The sequence below is a fragment of the Cyrtonyx montezumae genome, unplaced genomic scaffold (assembly GCF_038088225.1).
Source record: "Cyrtonyx montezumae isolate F1298 unplaced genomic scaffold, pur_monq_1.0 scaffold_2, whole genome shotgun sequence".
NCBI lineage: Eukaryota > Metazoa > Chordata > Aves > Galliformes > Odontophoridae > Cyrtonyx > Cyrtonyx montezumae.
Genome location: NW_027071936.1, coordinates 66715171 through 66734386, shown reverse-complemented (window position 1 = coordinate 66734386; position 19216 = coordinate 66715171). Strand labels below are relative to the sequence as shown.

The following is a 19216-nucleotide window of genomic DNA, read 5'->3' as shown; positions in this document are numbered from 1 at the left end:
ATTGTTTCAGAAATAAGTGATTTAAAGCATTTAGCTACAATTACATCAACTACCAAGTACATCAACAAACAAACAATTTTCTTTGACACTTTCATCATCACTGAAAATTAAGTTTTTACGCCCCTAGAGCAGAGCACATATTAATGCTAGCTAATTAGTTTTGTAACTGACTTTGCAGGCTATGTTGAAAGAGAGAAGAGGAGAGAATTAATGTTCAAATGCTTCTCAACAGGCATTTCCACACTTCAAAACTCTAACAAACCAGAAAGCAAAGCTACTGGGAAGTTGCCTCATGCTGAAATGACAGAATATATTTAATCCAGGGCTGATTAAGATAAGTAAGTTATTTACCATAATCATGCCCAGTAGGAGGGCACAGAGAAACTGACCTTTAATATGAATAAGATATCATTCATTTTGAAAAGACCAGAAGTATATATAACGTAGACAAACCAGAACGTGTACTGATACCAGATAATTGCACAATAGCAGAGCACACCTTTGATTGACTAGAGCTCTTCCAGCATAATTACACAGCGCTGTTTCCCTCCCTAAGTTTCCCAAATAGCTAAATTAGATACCTGTGCCACTGATTCCTATCATCAGAGAAAGACCTGGGAGCCTGAGATGACAACAGCTTCAACACACGTACGGCTGTTTGTTTCTTATAGACGAGGTTGAGCTCGGTTATCACACCATCACCACCCCCAAATCCCATCCAGTGGCTCTTTTTACGACATACTACAAGCAACTGCAGCTTTTCTTGGTTTTCTGGCAGGGCCATGATGTGAGAAGTGCTCAGCTGGGTGCTGTCCTGTATGTGCCACGGTGGCACCCAACGTGGCCACATTAAAGCCACAGACAGTCAGCTGTAAGCAGCCATCTGCAAGTTCAACCAGAGATGAGCTCAATTAGGCACAGAAGTGGCAGTAGCATGTTCAAACAAAAACGGACCATCAATTTCCCCCTAAGCTGGAATCTCTTGTCAACATTAATATGTTGGGCTGTTTTTCCTCTTCAGGGCATCACTTATCTCTGCTGTAATTTCCTTCAGCTGCTGACAAAGACACATAGATCACTGCGGAGAGCACTCAGCGTTTGTATTTTGGAAAAAGCCTAGAGGCACTATGACTTGGTTCCCATTCATAGATTTTAAATTCAGGGGCAGAGCACAGAGTGATGATTATTTGGTCTGACCCCCCACGTAGTGCGAGCCACCAAATTTCACGTCATTTCCACAGCCACGTGACTTGGGCTGACCTAGAAAAAATCCTTCCAAAAGCACTTGTGTTTCTGACGTGAGATCCGTGTTTTTAATACCATTGCTCCTCAAAGCAGCAGAAAAAACAAAGCAGCTTTCAACTTCTTCAGCCCCAGTCACAGATAACTGGGCATTGTGCCTTTGGCTGATTATTTAGAAGACACTCATCCCATCATGAATCTTCTATGACTCTTATTCACAGACGTTCGCTCACATCATCGAATCCCAATATGTTTTCCCTTGGACAGAATGAGTGATTCGTGATGCTTTCATCTCTCACTTATCTTTCAGATAACAAATGGATCTCGTGGTGTCTTTCTGAACCATCTGCAACGCCCAGGGTATTGCTGAAACCAGAGTGGACACAGCACTCCAATAAGCAGCTGCTGAAAATGCTAACCCTGTGCTCTGAGTTTATTACTTTTACTTATAAATGCAGGAACTGGGAATTTACACGCAGCTGCTAAATCACCACGACCACCATCATTTCAGCCCATTTTCCGGGATACGGATAATCTTGGAAGTAAATCTCCTGCAACTGCTGAAGAAGAGATATTGCACACAGACTTGCATTTGACACTGTAATAAGACAACCGAGTGTGCTGACCACACCATCTTGACCTCTGCAGAAGTAATCTGCTTGTCATAGTTCCTCATCCCTGCAACGTGGGCTTCATCTACATCCCACGCCAACAAGCTCGTACGTTATCCTGAGCTGACAGATGCCAAGCAGCACTGTCACTGCTATCAAACATGATGGTCCACAAGCCAAATGATGGCTGGGAACATGATGAATGCAGCAGCACATCCAGCACCAGCATATATCGTTTCTCATATGCCCTCCAACAGTGCTGTGATGGCCCACTGCCCAATCTGGGTGTACCTGTAGCCTGACCTTTCAATGTTGCAGCATAGGGGTTGATATGAGGCCTCTCCAAACACCAGCAGAAACCCCAGGCGTGAAAATATTCCAGCCCTGAATCTTTTCCCTTGACAAAAGATACCCTAAATCACATCCTAAAAGGCAAGAGATGAATGTAATGCTAACAGGTGAGAGGTGGAAGGAGACAGAAGCAGAGGCAGGGCAATAAATAACACCTAGCACACATCCTTTGGAAAGCCTCTGCTGTGAAAGTGAATACAGAAGACAGTCTGCTGAAATGATATTCAGTGTTCACAGCTATTATAGCAGAGGATGCTAGTAACAACAGAAGCACTGCTACACTTTGAATACACGTGGGATGGAGAAAGATTTCAGCAACGAGGTGATGAAGGAGAAGGATAATCCCTGCAGTAAATCAATACGCAAAGCCTATCCTGAATAAGCTGGGTACTGCACAGAGCAAAAACATTCAGTCCTGGCAACAAAGAAGGCGAAGCATAGACAACTTTATGGACATTAAAGCTGGAACTGAGCTCTGGACACTTAAATGGAGTTATCCCACAAAACAGTGGGGCACTGAGAGTCATCCAGCTGACCCTCACGCAGCCAGCTGCCAAATCACTATCTATACTCCATTCACCAGGCATGTTAGCAGGAGTTATTTCTTGCCCAAAGTGGAGGAGCAGGAAGCAGCCTGAGGGTGAAGAGAATAGGATTTGGCTGCTAAGATAAAACAATAGATGGAAAAATCAAGAGAGCAGATGGGCATGTTAAATTTCTAATGCCACTCTCATATTTTGCACATTGTTCCCAGTGACCACCTTGATACATTCAACGTTGTCATTTTCCAGAGATGAGACTGAAAAGCTACCTATCCCTATTTCCTAATGCCATTTGCTTCATTTTAAGCCTCCTGTAAAAGCTACCTTTTTATTTCCACTCTCCCTCTTTAAGATGTCTGAAGATATTTAAACTTGGTGCTCACTGCACAGGGGATAAACACACAATTTACTATCCCATCTCCTCCCTGCCTGATACGACACAGATTGTTCCCATTTTTACTTCAGGTCAAGCTTTATACTCTGCAAGGCCTGAACTTTTCGCTCAGCACTCCAAACTCATTTTCCTAGATCTACAATTTGCTATGCTGTGTCTGATCACCCAAAGACCTTTTCACCATTAGGCTGAGGAACATCAGCACTGATATGTACAAGCAGCTGACCACGGAGCTGACCAAAGAGTAATACTACCTGAATAATTCTGGCTGCTATATCATTCTACTTACTCTTTTTTTTTTTTTTTGTCCTAAACAGATTTTGGATTAAGCTTCAGCTATCTATTTTCTACCCAGTACTGTGATAAGAAGTGCAGCACTAGCAATGCTTATATTGGGAAGAGTGATTGATACCTGGGAATTACCTGCAGATTGCATCATATTTTACTTCCCTTTTGCGTTACGATTAGACAACAAGCACAGAATTACTGCAGCACAAGGAAACAGGCAACGGTACCACCTCTAAAAATACAGCCAAAATCAGACAAATATCTTCTGTAAGGGCTGCATCATATCACATGGCACATACAGGACAGTCAAGTGACCAAACAAAGCCAGGATGGCTTTATGAAGGGCAGGTCCTGATCTCCTCCTATGAGACAATGACCAATTTATCAGTTTTCTTTCACATTTCTATCAATGATCTGGCTGATGGGATCACCTATGCTCTGAGATCTTGGATTATATGAAGATCTGGATGGGATAGACTGATGGGTTGAGTTCGATCAAATGACATTCAACAAGGCTCAGGCTTGGGAAGAAGGGAAAGCTGCCCAACAGAAGAGGACTTGGCAGTGCTTTTGCTTGACGAGCCAGCAGTGTGCCCAGGTGGCCAAAGTGGCCAACGGAGTCCTGGCCTCCATCAGAAATAATGTGGCCAGCAGGAGCAGGGAGGTGACTGTTCCCTTGTACGTGGCCCTGGTAAGACCACACCTCAAGTACTGTGCTGAGTTTTGGGCCCCTCAGCTACAAGAATGATATTGAATTGCTTGAGTACGTCTAGAAAAGAGAAGCAAAGCTCACAGACTGAAAAACAAGACACAAGGAGCCACTGGGGGGAGCTGGGGCTGTTCAGTCTGCAGAATGAGAAGCTGAGGAGTGGCCTCATCCTTCTCTACAAATACCCAGAAGGAGGCTGCAGTTAAGGTGGGCATGGTCGCTTTTCTCAGCTGATAAGAGATAAAACATGAGGAAACAGCTTCAAGCTTTGCTAGAGATGGTTTAGATTGGATGCTAGGAAGAATTCAGAGAGCAGGCTGCCAAGAGAAGCAGTGGAGCCCCCATCCCTGGAAGTACTGAAGAGACGTGGCACTTACAGACACGGTACAGCAATGGCATTCAGAAGGCTTGATGGTCTTGATGGTCTTTTTCAACCTAAACAATTCTAAGATTCTGTGCATTAGCATAAGGTTAAAATACATTGTCTGAGTCAGAAGCCTTGCCACCACTGCTTCCCCTTTACCCAGCCATTGAACTCTTAGCATGGCAGGAGGAAGTGGAAGAGGTCGTCTCCAAAGATGTCATCGCTTTATACAGGGAGGAAAAAGGGCAATTAAACAAAATTTGTTTTCCCCAGGACGGCCTACAAACTTTGTGACACAAGGTTCCTGTAAGGGTAACGGAGAAGAACAAAGAGAGCAGCCACTTCCAAAGAAAGGAGAAATAATAAACCTCAAAATCCCATCCTTCAAAACCACCGTTACAACAACAGAGGCATAAACTTCTGTACACTTAAAACGCTCAATGTAGCAAACTGCTGTTAATCATTTTAACTACCAATGTTTAAAGGGAGCCTTAATAGGATTTATTGAAGTTCTGCATGAAAAGAACACTGCGAGCTATAAAATCATCATAGTTTCTACAAAAAACCCAAACTATTTTTTAGCAGACTTTCATTTCTGGGGACAGTCTTTATTAATATCTTTAATCAACGCATGGCAAAGATTTAAAGCAGTTTCCTCGTGTTTTACAACAACAGAGGGATGCAATAGCAGAGACTTATGAACTGCCAGATAGATGCAAGGGACGTAGAGAAGGAGCATGATAAATAATGGAGACAGACAGGAATCTGACAAGAAAAGAATGTCCTGATGAACTGCCTATCAAATGTGCTCTTGTGTTCAAGAAACGTTTCGGTATTGTACTGAGGGACACAGTTTAGTGGGAAATATGGGTGGTAAGTGGACAGTTGGACTGGATCACAGAATCAAAGAATTTGAGGGGTTGGAAGGGACCTCCAGAGATCATTGAGTCCAACCCCCTGCCAAAGCAGCTCCCAGCCCAGGTTGCACAGGTACGCAGCCAGGTGGGTCTTGAACTTCTCCAGAGAAGGAGATCCACCACCTCTGTGTGCAGCTCCAGTGCTCCGTCACTGCACTGGGAAGAAGTTCCCACACACATTGGTGCAGAGCTTCCTATGCTTCAGTTTGTGGCCACTTCCCCTCATCCTATGGCCACACACTGCTGAGAAGAGTCCGGCCTCGTCCCTTTGCCTCCCGCTCCTCAGATATTGATAGAGGTGGATCAGATCCCCTCTCAGTCTTCTTTCCTCAAGGCTGAGCAGCCCCAGCTCTCTCAGCCTTTCCTCATGTAGGAGCTGTTCCTCGCCCTTTATCATCTTTGTATCCCTCCACTGGACTCTTTCCAGGAGGTCTCTGTCTGTTTCACACAGGGGAACCCAGAACTGGACACACTACTCCAGGTGAGGCCTCACCAGGGCAGAGTATGAGAGGATGATGTTGGAGGTCTTTTCCAACCTCAGTGATTCTGTGATTCTATGAAATAGGTGCACATGTAAACTGAGTTTAAATAGACTAGAACATGCCTTGTCAGCACTTCTGCTTTTTTTTTTTTTCCTTAAAAGACAAATTAGACTCAAAATAATTTATAGGGAACTCTTTCATTTGGGCTACTGCTACAATATTTTAACTGAGCTCGAAAGCACTGTATTTATTTCTCAGTCTATTTTTCTTATACATTCCTTGATAACATTTAACCCCAGGAGCCAGAAGGAAACGTTATGTTTACTCCATTTTCCTTTCTTGTCAAGAGAGATAAAGAAAAAAAAATAGCCATGGTAGTCAAAATTTATCTACCTTCAGAGAATATGAAAAGCCTCAAAGACTTAAATTATTTCAAAGATTAAGGGTTATCTGTTTGAAAAACACTGATTATATTATGCATTTGAGTTCACTAGCAAGAACAAAAACAACTGAAGCAGAAAGAGGAAGAAGGAGAGAAGAATTATCAGACATCATCCTGCTTTATTACACAAAAGGAGATCCACAGATGGAGTAATTGTATAATACTCCCACTCCTGCACTGGAAAGTACAACCAGATACAGGTTTTTAAGGTATGTAAGAAACTGTCACTTGCACAGAACTTCATGGAAATGCAGCTGCCCTCATCCCAGAGAGCTCCAAAAAACAACCCTATGCTCAGCCCAGCCTAACCTCTCCTGGATTCACACATGACACTGCACAAGAAGATGACCATCTGCCTGGTGGCACATGGGACTTATTTCTCCACAAACACAGCTTGCTCTACTACATGTTTCTACATCCGTGCTTAAAAAACCAGAAAGAAAGACATATTCTTTATGCTACTGCATGACAACATATTGTCTGTCCTATCCCAGCAGCTGAACTTGATGACCCTTCGTGCCTTCCAGCTTGGGTTGTTCTATTGGTCACCCTGAGTCTCAGGATGTAATGTGTAATGACAGCTTCAGCTGAGAAGCAAGAGGAGCGGTGAGAAATCACCAAATGCATCAGGCACAAGCAAGGAAAAGCAGTGTTGTAAGTGATTTATAGCATGCATTTTTATATGCTGCAAACACAAAGCAGTTGGGAAGCTGGTACAGTCCCCAGCTTGACGAAAGGAAGAAAGCTCTAGTACTAAAAATTGCTTTTTATGAAGTATGCTAATAGCTTTCCAAATCTTGCGTGGCTCCCTCCACCTTTCTTTAATGCTTTAATGTTTCTGAAATTAGAGCAAATGAGATAAAATTCCCCTAAACACTAGTACAAGCTATTCACTTGAAAACGGGGACTGCCTGTTTTCAACACGTTAATGTGCGAACCAACGCGGTCAGTGTTGCAACAGGGATAGTTCCTCTTTCAAAACACAACTATAGAGTCTCCTAATTTGCTGGTGGCTTTCTATTTGTGCTGTCTAAAGCCCACGTTCCAGGAATACAGGATATTCACTCTTATTTTTTGCTCTCTGTAAGAACTGCAGTATCAGGATACTAAAATAGAACCATTTGTCACTGAAATTGTAATCGAAAATACACTATTATAAATGCCTAAACAGAAGCATTTATAGATTAGTGAAGCTTATCCTTAACTGAAGGTTAATACTATGCATTTGTGAATAAATACAAGACAGAAGAACTATAAAAGAAGTCATTTAAGAGATAGCATTCAATTTTGTCATTTCAACCTCTCTTCTTCGCGATGCCCAGCAACTCTGTTTTATCTTCCAGACCACAGCTGCAACCAGGAGCAGAGACAGGAAACAACTGTAAAGGAGAAAAGAAAACAAATACCTTACTGTCCTTGCTCATAACGTAACAGCAAATCAAAAACAGACAGACTAAAAGTTCATCTGGTACTTAGAGGTACTTTGATGAAAGATAACGTGGCAAAAACAATCACACTGGAAAAGCCAGTTATTGACTATCTTTGGCAATATGTAAATGGAGCAGATAACCCACAGAAGAAAAGCCTTGAAAGCAGCAGAGAACACTGAATTTTTTCATTTTCCAAATTACAAAAATGAGATAAAGTGCATAGCAGTTGGACTCTTTTTAACTGGTTGCTGTACAACTATAGGCACTGCTTGGTTTCCCCAAATCTATCTTCCTTTTCTGAGTCTAAAGAGGAAAAAAGTGGACGAATGGGTTTATCAGCATCGAGGGAAAATGCAAAAAAAAAAAAAAAAAGACATCAAAAAAGCAGTTATAACAATAATAATAAAAGCCAACTTTATTGACAGTGCTGATGTTATCAGGCTGAATACTTAACAAGCAACTTCAAGGCAACGCAGGCTTTCTAAGATTAAAATTTATCCTTTTGTGTAACTACTCCAATGAAAACCTCTCTTCTCAAGTACCACAGTGATGGGGAAAAGAAAGAAAAGCCTCCAAACACCCTTCCTCTAGAGTCTAGAGTGTATTTAAACAGAGTGCTTATAGGAAGATTAACCAGAACGGACAACTTATTTCCTCAAGTGCATCATTTACAGAGGCTGCTGTGCTCTGAAGGGGGATTTCTATTGGATGGGCACTGACACAGTTTGGTCCTTGCCATCCTGGGGCTCCCAAGGAGCTCACAGCAGAGGGACCACTCAGTGCTCCTTGCCTTCAGCAATAAATCCAGCTTCCAAACATCCATCCTCCTGTGGTTCCCACTGTGCTCTCCCATACAGATGCCTACAACCCCAGTGATCTTCTGCTTGGACGTGACCCACAGTTGTGCCACTGACTGCAAGACCACAGTTTATGATGACCAGAGGCACTGCATCCCACGATCTCCCTATTTTCACCTCTTCCTTCTGTCCTGTTTGGCCTCATGCAAGTTACAAGGGACTTTACATCTCAGCCTTTGAGCAACTGGGGGTCCTTTTCTCAGTGTCAAATTCATTAGCAGAGGAACACCAAGACTTGGCAATGTTATTATTGTTAAAAAAAGGACAGACAGCAGGAGCTGACCCCTAAGATGTTATAAAGGAGGGTCTGCTCCTGATTACACATCATTATCCATAGCCTGTATATTAGGAAAACTGCATGTGATTCGGCACTGAGCACTCAAGGGGAAGCCAGTACTTATATGATTATATTATTCAGGCTTAGAAATGTACAGATATACGTCTTACTATCTTACTATCACACATTATAAGATATTAAAAAATTGGTGCCTGAGTGGCTTCAGCATTAAAATGTCTTTACAGCTTTTATAGACTCCTGCAGTGCCCATTTCTTCACAAACTTAAGCAGAACCATGGAGGGATACACAGAGTCCCAACTATTTCCCCCCACATTTTCTCTAAATATTAAAATCTGACACTTGCTCACTGCAAAAGTGTGGTTGTTGTTTTGGTTTTATTTTAATTTGTTTGTTTGGCACACAAACAGTTTAGACATGCACTTTTAATGGTTATTTTATTTTCCCTTTCGAGAGGTGTTGGATGACTGTTGAGCTTTGTAGTGAAAAGCATTATGCCATCCATTAATTAGTAAAGAATATACATTAAACCTTTAATTGCTGCTTTGGTCAAGAAGCAAACGTGCATGACTGATGATTGAGGATGTCATACCTTCAGCTTTCCCTTTTTCCCCCAAAGCTTCCTCTTGCTATGTTAAATGTGAGAGCAGACTGTACCACCTGGGAACAGCATTTCTCTCCTGGACAAGGTCACACTTCGACCAAATGGATTTCCACTCACACCACACTTCAGCAGGCACAAATGAATGATGGACTAACAACATTTGAGTGCCCACATTAGTCTTGGGTCTCCTTTCAGCAGGAATGCCACCAGAGGCTTTGATGAGCTTTTCTCTTCTTATAAGCTTCCATTCCCACAAAAGAAACAAACTCTCAGGTGAAACATTTGCTCTATCTTTGAGGCCCAAACAGTGCTCCCTGACGAACAAAAATCCAAAGTGCATCCAAGCAAAACCAGCATAGCTAGGACCACAGGTTAAGCCTTTTGTCTTCCACCTGTTTTGTTTACAGGAAAATAATCAGCACCGATGTACATAGCAAGGGTGGAGATAAAACTAAATCCTCAGGGCAGGGGGGAGAGGTGTCCTGGCTGCCTGTCTAATATGACCACAAAAACGACCACCACCCAGAGCACCTGCAGAGTGAATGAGTGTGTAGGAGGCTGTTACAAGAAGTATGTGCTCCATTCTGCTGCATCTATCAGGAACGTGCATATCAAACCAAAGATGCATGTCAAAATCTACTGAACTGCCCTCAGGATGGCTCTTCTTTAGGATAGAAATGTGTAAGATCACATCTGTCCGCACATTCATTTATTCCCTTGGAGACAAAGGCTAGGGAGTGAAGAATTAAGAGGATTGTCTTTATCCTCATAGAAAATTCCACTTTGGAAATGTGTATCTCATAATTCTGCACATGTCAAGAGTCTTTCCCTGCTTGCTTCTTGCCTCACTTCTCTCACCATAGCCAAGAATTTCTGAAGAAAGCACAGAGAGGAATAAACAACTAAAGACCAATGAATACTCCTTCTAAAATGCTCACCACAGTACCCAGTATTTCAGAGGAACAGCACCATGCATCTTGGTGCTGTCACAAGGAGGCAGCAAATACCCACAAAAGCCATATAGCCACTATGGAAATATATTTCCCCTTTGCACTTCCTCCCCTTGGCAGTGCTCGGGGAGGAATAAACCTCAGTGCCTGCTTGCTGCACTGCACTACATCATCTGCTGGAAAAGCCCCAGGGGCAGTCAAGTCAAGATCTGTCTGCTGGGTTTACTCAGCCTAAACCATCCTGAAATAAGTTTAAAAAGACCTGCCCTCATGTCAGAAGCTTCAAGCTACATTTTTTCCATACCTTCACTCTGAAAGCAACTGTGAAAGTATGGAAGGAAGGACAGAATCAGCTGGGTGGAGTAAGTGCTGTGTTGGAAGAGGATCTGGAGTGGTAGCCTACAGCATGTCCTGGCCAAACGTTGTGCTCTGCCCCAGGGCTCTCTGTGCCAGCTAGGAATTCAAAATGGCTTTGAAAATAAACCTTTGCTATAGGACCTACTTTATGTTTTCATTCTGTTTCTTCATTCTCCAAAACCAGCAGCCTACCAAGAGCCTCCTTCACCCCCTGTTCACTCAAATCCTCTCCCTCCACCTCCTTCCACCTTAAACAACACTTTGGTACCACTTCTCATCTATCGTTCCTGAACAGATGAGCTCAGCCTTTGGGGTTGGACAATCGAGCTGCTCACCAAGATGACACTGGAAAACTCCAATGCGAAATCAGATAGGAAGGAAAAAGGACCAGGTGGAGACATCAAAGATCCTTAGAGACAAATTTTCATTCCAAGGAAGTCTGAACTTAGCTCCGCATGTGGCTTGGGTTCAGCCATATACAGCTTTCATTGGCCTACAGAACTTGTACACATCCCTAATGCAGCATAACCACTGCAGTCGAGGGAGATTATGGAGAACTTTCAATTTGATAGACAGCACGTTAAGTGATTCTTAATTATTTAACTGATTGTGAGCAATGGTTGTAAGCAGTCTTCCCTCAGTTGGCCTCAGCAAATGCACAAACGGTTTCCTGGTTCGTCTCAGCCCTCTTCATGCTTCATACAAAACTATGAACTTGAATACCCTGTCTGGTTTTATACTGTACTTTGAAACTCCTTTCCACAGCAGAAAGCACATTCTCTCCACCTCAGGTACCCTTAAAGCTCTCTAAGCAAGCACGCTTTCATTTTTAAATGGCAGGAAAACTTCATCAGCACTATGATGTGATGCATTCTTGTGAAGAGAGCAGAAAATCCATCTGACATATTAGGGCCCAATTATTAAACTCTCCTACAATGTTTATCAACATCAGAGTTGCTAGTAAAAATGGCAGCTTTAAATGCCAAAATATACAGCAGCTTGAATACTAATATGCCTTACCATACATTGGTCGTTTAATAATTTCAGAAAGCATTGCAATGATTACTAGAAGCACATCACAAATTGCTATCTGAAAGAAAGTTTTAATGGGCTGGAGAGTTGTAGGACACATTTTTAACTACTCAGTGCATTAAACCTCAAGAGTAATTGGAACAAATACAAAATGCTGCAGGAATTGCCCATATGATGATGCTAGGCAATACCAGCCTGGCTGAATGCCTCTCTTATTACTGTGTGCACTGATGGGCTCTGCCTAACAGCTCTATGCAGCCTACAGCAAACTACAAGTCCTGAGCTACAGATTAATGACCTTATTGAACAAGCCACAACCCAACTTAGTTGCAGCAGGTGATATTTTCCCTTTTGATCTACTTACTCACAAACACATCCAATCATAAAATCATGAAGAACTCTATGATCACCAAGTCCAACCCAACCCATCCCCACTGACCACGTTGCTCAGAACCACATCTCCACAGTTTTTGGGACAGCTCTGGGGATGGTGACACCACTGCTCCCTGGGCAGCCTGTGACAGTGCCTGCCCACTCTTTCTGAGAAGAAATGTTTCCTAATATCCAACCTGAATGGCACATGGTGGAACTTAAGGCCATCACCTCTTGCCCTGTCACCTTTACCTGGGAGCAGAGGCTGACCCCCACCTCCTTCCAACCTCCTCCCAGGCAGCAGTACAGAGCAGTAATGTCTCCCTTGAGCCTCTTCTTCTCCAGACTGACCCCATTCCAGTTCCCTCAGCCACTCCCCCATAAACACTTGCATCCCAAAATCCATCACAGCTCTATAGCCCTCCTCTGGACACACTCCTGTAGTGAGGGGCCCAACACTGAATGCAGCACTCGAGGTGCATCCTCCCCACTGCCAAGAACCATGGCAGAGTCTACTATCATAAGAACATTCTGACTAGAGGTCTGAGGTCTTTCTGGAAAGCAAGTTTTAGTGTATTTGTCTGAGGGGAGAGGGTCAGGTGGGAGAAAGGCTCTGTCCCAGGGGGTGGTGAGCGTGGAACAGGATGCCCAGGGCAATGGGCACGGCCCTGAGCTGCTGGAGCTCAGGGACTGTTGGGACACAGCTGTCAGCCATAGGGTTTGGGTAGTGTTCTGTGGACTCAGTGATCCCTGTGGGTCTTCTTCCAGCTTGGGATATTCTGCAATGTTACTATGAACTCATGGGAAACATCCCAATTAACTGTTGTCAGTGCAGTACTGGGATCCATACTGTTCACCTAGAGTGGACACCAATGTCTTCTAACTCAACTATTCTTTGATGTCCATTCCCTGCACTGACTATAATAAGACTTAGGACACAACACGTATCCAAACCTAAATTAAGCTCTATAAACCTATAAGCTAAACTCACTGAGTCAATAGGTTTGAAAGCAAACAAAAAAGGTGCTTATATCCCATCCCAGTTCCCTATGTCACTATGGGAGGCTGCAGAGGCCAAAAGCATAAATAAGCATGGATAATGATGGGACTAATTAAGGAGCGGAGACCAGATGACCCTTCTGTGTTGGTCCATGTGTGACCACTGCGGAGAGTTAACTGAAGAGGAATGAGGAGGACATGGAAAGAAGGAAGTTATGAACAGAAAATTCTTAATTTTTCTCATCTCGTCAGAGATAACGTCCAGATATTCCCAAGCTTTTCCTTTACCTTGGAGAAAAAAGCAGAAAAAAAAAGATCTAGACTGAATTTTAAACACATATCTCTGCTGCAGAAAGAAGCTGTTTAATAAGCAAAAAGAGTAAATAAAATAACTCCAGTATGACTTCAGGTTTGAATTACTGCAAACAGGTCATTCCTACTTACTGAAAACACTGGGCAGATGTTTACAGCTGTGAAAATCAATACAGAGCACCTTAACCCACCTGCTTGACAATCATATGGAGAGAAACAGTGCTCCCTCTGAAGTTTTTTTTCTGTTTTGTACCAAAACAGAACTACACAGTTTGATATTCAGACCTCAGCACAGGCCATAAACATTGGCTTCAATGCTGTGGTGCCATGAAAATACAAGACTTGCAATGGACCCTGCCTTAAGGCATTGTGGTAAGACTACAAGGAGACTTAGCAGCACTGAGTGTCCCAGGGAGGATGTTCAGAGCACAGATATAAAAGAAGAGATGGGGCAGCCAAGAAACAGGGTGAAGCCTCCATATGAGGACACAGAGCAGAAGTGCAGTAGAAAAAGCGTTGAGATCCATTGTATGTGAATGGAATAAAGCACAGGGTGAGGTCTTATGGAAGGAGACAGTGACTGTAGTTCACAAAATCCTAGAGAAAAGCAATTATACCCTCTTGCACTCTCAGAGTCCAAGCCACTAAGTCTACGGGCAGCTATCTGGCCAACCTCACTTGTATCCTGGACACAGCAAGCATGGTTTGAAGTCTTTCACACCATGTAGGGCTCAGTAGCCTCTCTGTCAGACCCCTTTGGCTTTATGGTTTTGCTCACTTCCTTCTTTTGACCTTTTAGGCAAGACAATGAAAGGATGTCTCCTTGCTTTGAGTTTCTTAGGACTGCTGTGCTAACAGGTAAAGGAACAGCAATGGTGACATGCTTTGACTTTGCTGCCACCCTCTCCAGGTTTTGGAGCACAGGGTCTCTTCCCTGTGATGAATGGGGGTTACAACCGTGATCCCCATCAGTTCTAACACAAATCAGGCTTTCTCCTTCTGTTCTGCTGTATCTTCTGGTGCCTATATGTGCTTTTCCATCCCAATTTCACTCAAACCTATCAATATTTATCTTTTAAGTCTCTACTGAACTGGCCAACAACACAGAGAAGCACTGATGAAATACAGAGGCAATGTTTTACACAGAAAAAAAAAAGAAGAAAAAGGACCAGAGGTCAACACCACGAGTTTAGAAGCTTTGATATTTTCAGATCATTTGTATGCAATGAGATACTGGTGAAAAACACATATTATAGACTGGTGTGATGGCACACAGGGATTTGGGGAAGCTGAAGTACAGATACCAACAAAAGTATTTACCACAGACTGACAAAATAGCTCAAACTTTCTGCCAAAAGAAACTGGCAGGATTTTATATTAAAGAGCCATACTATGGAAAAGAGAGAGAAGGAAACTGGAAAAAAAATAACAGTTTGCTTGCAATTCATTTAGACTTACAAAGGTTAACAATGGTTGGAATATTGTTTCTCCTGCAGCTCCAATTATAATGCAATATTAACGACCCTGCAACTTCACTGTTGTACCTCAACCTTTATCCACTGACATTTTCTTTGCTTAAAATAAGCAGTTAACGTGTTGCAGAAGAAAATAATGGCACACACACAGCCACACTGAGTCAAAAAGGAGCTCCAGGAGTCTAAAGGCACCTCCAAATGTGATGCTCACCCCCAGTGACCCAACACAGCCCAACTCTTAAATTAAATGGAAATCTAATCTAGTCACATTTTGCCCTGCCTGATGCCACAGGAGTGCACTGCCAGGTTCCTGGCTTCTTGGTAACTCTGTGTGCCTCACACAGAGCTGGGGCTTTGCAGCAGCCTGTGACCCTCCATAAATTAAGCTGCACTGGAGATACTCAAAGTGGCTCGCACCCCAGTGCTCATTAGAGGGATTTTCTTGGGGTTGGGGTTACAACAAAGCACAAGGTGGCTTCTACGGGATGGAAATGTGCCACGTCATCCCCAGCAGAGCAGATTTATAGAGATGTTACTTGCAGAATAACAAATTCATTCTGAACATTCACTTTCCAGGACAAAGAGTCTGTTTTCACATCCATCACGCTCAGAGAAGTGATATGCATTTCAGTTTTTGCATTAGAGATGGTCTGTATCTCAAAAGTGGTTTTACCAATGGCCTTTAGGCTCTGCAAAAAGCATTTTCATTGCCTCTGCTCAGCGTGCAAATTTTCAGCCAACTTTATCTCATTAGCATCACAGGGGGCTATCAGCTCTTATTTTATACTTTAACTTGGACTCAACTGTGATTATGAGACGCACCCTACAGCATTAGAAATACAAGAGTGCACCCTAGAGCTTTACAAACACAAGAGTTTCAGTAGTTTCCCCTCCACACAGCAGAGATGAATCATGCTGCTGTAATACACTGGTTCCTTAGCAAGTGAGAGTGAATGTAAAATGAAATACTGAGAGAGGAGCCTAGCAGTAGTTACAGCTGAAGAATCAAAGACTTCTTAATGCATTATGAATGTGCGGTTGGAAAATATCAGTAAACTGTCTTCCTCCTTAGCACATACATTCTTATTCCTCTGGCATGTTAAGATGTTATTAAAGGGACGTTGAAACATTACTTCTCAGGGAGAGCCACGTGATAGCAATGAGGGAGGGAAGGAAATCACTGCTGCCTGTCTTCTGTGCACCTAACTTCTGTGTTTCCAACAACGTGTGCTCACTGAGATATTTAACACACGTATCATCTTCTGCCTCAAACTGCTGCTCTCTTCTAACAGCCAAATTGCTCATATGAAGGGCTTCAAACTCTCATCTGCAGGTGGACCTGGGCCTGTGAAGAACTAATGGCTAATTTGGAAAGCACAAATCAACCACGTGCCATTAAAAAGGAAACGAAGAGCCAACTACTCCTCTATTAGTTCTCCTTGTAAAAGTAATTAACCTGCCACAAAGATTTTTAGAAGAGACCTCGACTGTGATGGAACAAACCCTTAGGTCTGATCAAAGAGTACACACTTGCTGCCTATCGATGCCAACAAGGCAGTGGTTTAAACCTGGTGTTTACCTGGGACTGTATCAAAGCACACTAGGCAGTGCTGAAAGAAACCACTGTGATCTGATGGAAACTACTTGTCTGAAGGACCCATCTGGAGCTCCTTGCTTTAATTAAATCCAGCACGGAATCTAAAGCAAGGTGTTATTCACATCACTCATTTTAAAATGGGCACAACATTGCACAGTTTAAAACAGGCTGTAAGTTCTGGACTATACTGAGATATAAACCCCTCCCCTGGGGGCATTCTCCCTGTAGATCAATTACTGCTTTATATTTGCAAAGCATTACCAGCTCCTAAAAGAAAGACCAAGACATCAGATTGTGAAACCTGAAGGAGATGGCTGCTGTGCTTGGGGGTACACTTAACCTCTGTGTCAGGGATAGATTGCTTTGGAGGATGGAAAAGGAAGCAAATACCGAAAATACATCTGCTGGTTCCACTCCTGTGCAATCATCAATTTACTTTACACTAAGGAAAAAACTTTACCAAGCAGTTCCTGAATGGGTATTTGGCTTCAACTGTGTTAATTTATATGATTATATTTGACGTATTCTCAGAGTTCAGCTTGAAATCAAAAGGTGCTACCTGCAGAGTTCGAAATTAGTCCATGTTTAACTCTGTAAAAATCACTAATTTACAGCTTGTGTCTGAGGATGTGAGAATATCTGCAATTTCTCTATGACACACTTGATCTGCAGGACGTGGGGACCCAAAAAGCATGTCCTATACCATTTTAAAAATACCTTCAGAGAGCCTCCCACCTCCCCCAACCTCCCTTTCTTAGCATGCACGGGACAAGATGCATCTGTAAACGCAGGCAGACAATTTTCTGAACATAATCCCTAATTAAATGCTTTAAACACAGCAGAAATTTCCATTTTCTGGGCTGTCATGTAAGCAGGATGTTTAATTAAAAAAAAAAAGAGCAACAACAACAACAGCAAAACAAACACACTACTGCAAAACAAAAAGCAACGATCTTTTCTATAGAAACATTTAGCTGTCTGTAATGAAGTGTACCTGAAAAACGTCACAAAGAACTGTACCAGGTCCATAAAGTTGCTGTGTTGTGAGAATGCAATCTGCAAAAGAAAAGCAAAGGCTTTTTATTACTGAAAAGTGAAGTAACATTTAACGTGCATTGTTTCTGGGGCTGGAAAAATGACAATGATATAATGTCGTTGAAAGAGCACTGGGATATTTGGAGGGAAAAGAAAGCAAAGTTACTCCTTCACATTGAAGCCACACATATCCAAAAGAAACTAAACGAAGTCTCTCCCAGCAATGGGCAAGGAATGGCACTCAGTGCACGCTAAGCACTGCGGACAAAGCACGGCTCAGTGCAGAAGTCTGAAAGAGCTCCAGTGGAGTGTTTGTAATTATCATACCCACAGCAAAAGCACAACATGAACAAGTACTAAACGCCTGCCCCTCTACAAAGAATACTCTTACAACAAAATCTCCTCGAATAAATAACTTACACCGAGAGCAGCAAAGAGGCATGAAATACAGAAGATAATAGAGACTGTGAAAACAGCTATGGCATTCATCTTAGCTCACTTCCCTGCAATCCACACCAACTGCAAAGAAAAGCGAAAAACAACCCCGTATTTTGGACAGAAAACAGAGGGAAGAAGGGAACAGGAAACTGGGAGGTGGTTAGAGGCAAGGGGAAAGATTAGGGAGCCCGGGTAAAAATAACAAAGCGGAGGGGAGGCAAGCCAACAGCAAGGCAACTTCTGCAACATTAGGAATCAGAAGTTCTTTCCAGGTACCTCCTATTTCCTCTGACTATCAATCGCAGCACCACAACAGGAAATTAACTCTTTCGTGAAGTATCTGGGTCTACTTCAAAACCGGGCTGAAATCTGCATTTCGGCTACAAAAGCTGCTGGTGGGTATTACATTTGCTCAAGGAGTCCTTTTTCATTCTTTTTTTTCCCTATCTTAATGGCACGATACAGTATTATTAGCAGAAACCTCCCCTCCCAGCAGCAGTCCCCTTCCAGAAGTTGTGAATACATGCAAAACTTGACACAAAACTCAGAAACGCCTTTTATTGTCACGTTTCCTTCAGAAACCAAAATCCTTTTGTCACAAGTACACTGCGATGCTCTTAAGTTGAAAGCTCCTTCGCAGTGCATAACTTGGGCTTGCTGGAAAGGCAACTGAAAAGCTGCAGACCAGATGCGTGTGATCTCAGCGCTACTGCCTCTGACAGACGTAAAAACTCTGTGCTGATTTTTGGCTCAGTGCTTCCCAGTGTCTTTCTGAGCAGCAAGAGAGTGATGAAGAGTTCGCTTTTCCTTTTAAAGCTGAGCCTGGTGACTGAGGTGGTTTGATGTCTGCAAAACTGTTGTGGCTTTTCTTTAAGGCAGAGATATTTCACAGTCAAAGACCGCATCCCAAAATACAAACACATCGTGCTTCCAGCAGTACAGAAAGAGGGGCTGAGAATAACTGTGATGCTGACAGGCAAAGATGCTCTGCCAAACGAAGACCACATTGTGTATCAAGATGATACCTAAATAGGAAAGCCTGGAATGCTGCCTGCAGGAGCACTACTGATCCTACATCCACCGTGTTTCTTTTGCCTGCCCTTGGAGCTCTTCCTTTGCA

At 42.9% G+C, this 19216-nt stretch overlaps 1 protein-coding gene across 1 annotated transcript in view; it reads right to left on the bottom strand.

Annotated features, from left to right (window-relative positions):
- The window catches only part of ATRN (attractin), a 131178-nt gene that overhangs the window by 20485 nt on the left and 91477 nt on the right, over positions 1-19216 (bottom strand). Inside the window, exons 25-26 of the mRNA XM_065735982.1 lie at positions 17618-17679; positions 7643-7721 (exon numbers count right to left, since the gene is read on the bottom strand). Of these exons, the coding sequence (XP_065592054.1) occupies positions 7643-7721; positions 17618-17679 (141 nt within the window). The remainder of the gene's footprint in view (positions 1-7642; positions 7722-17617; positions 17680-19216) is intronic.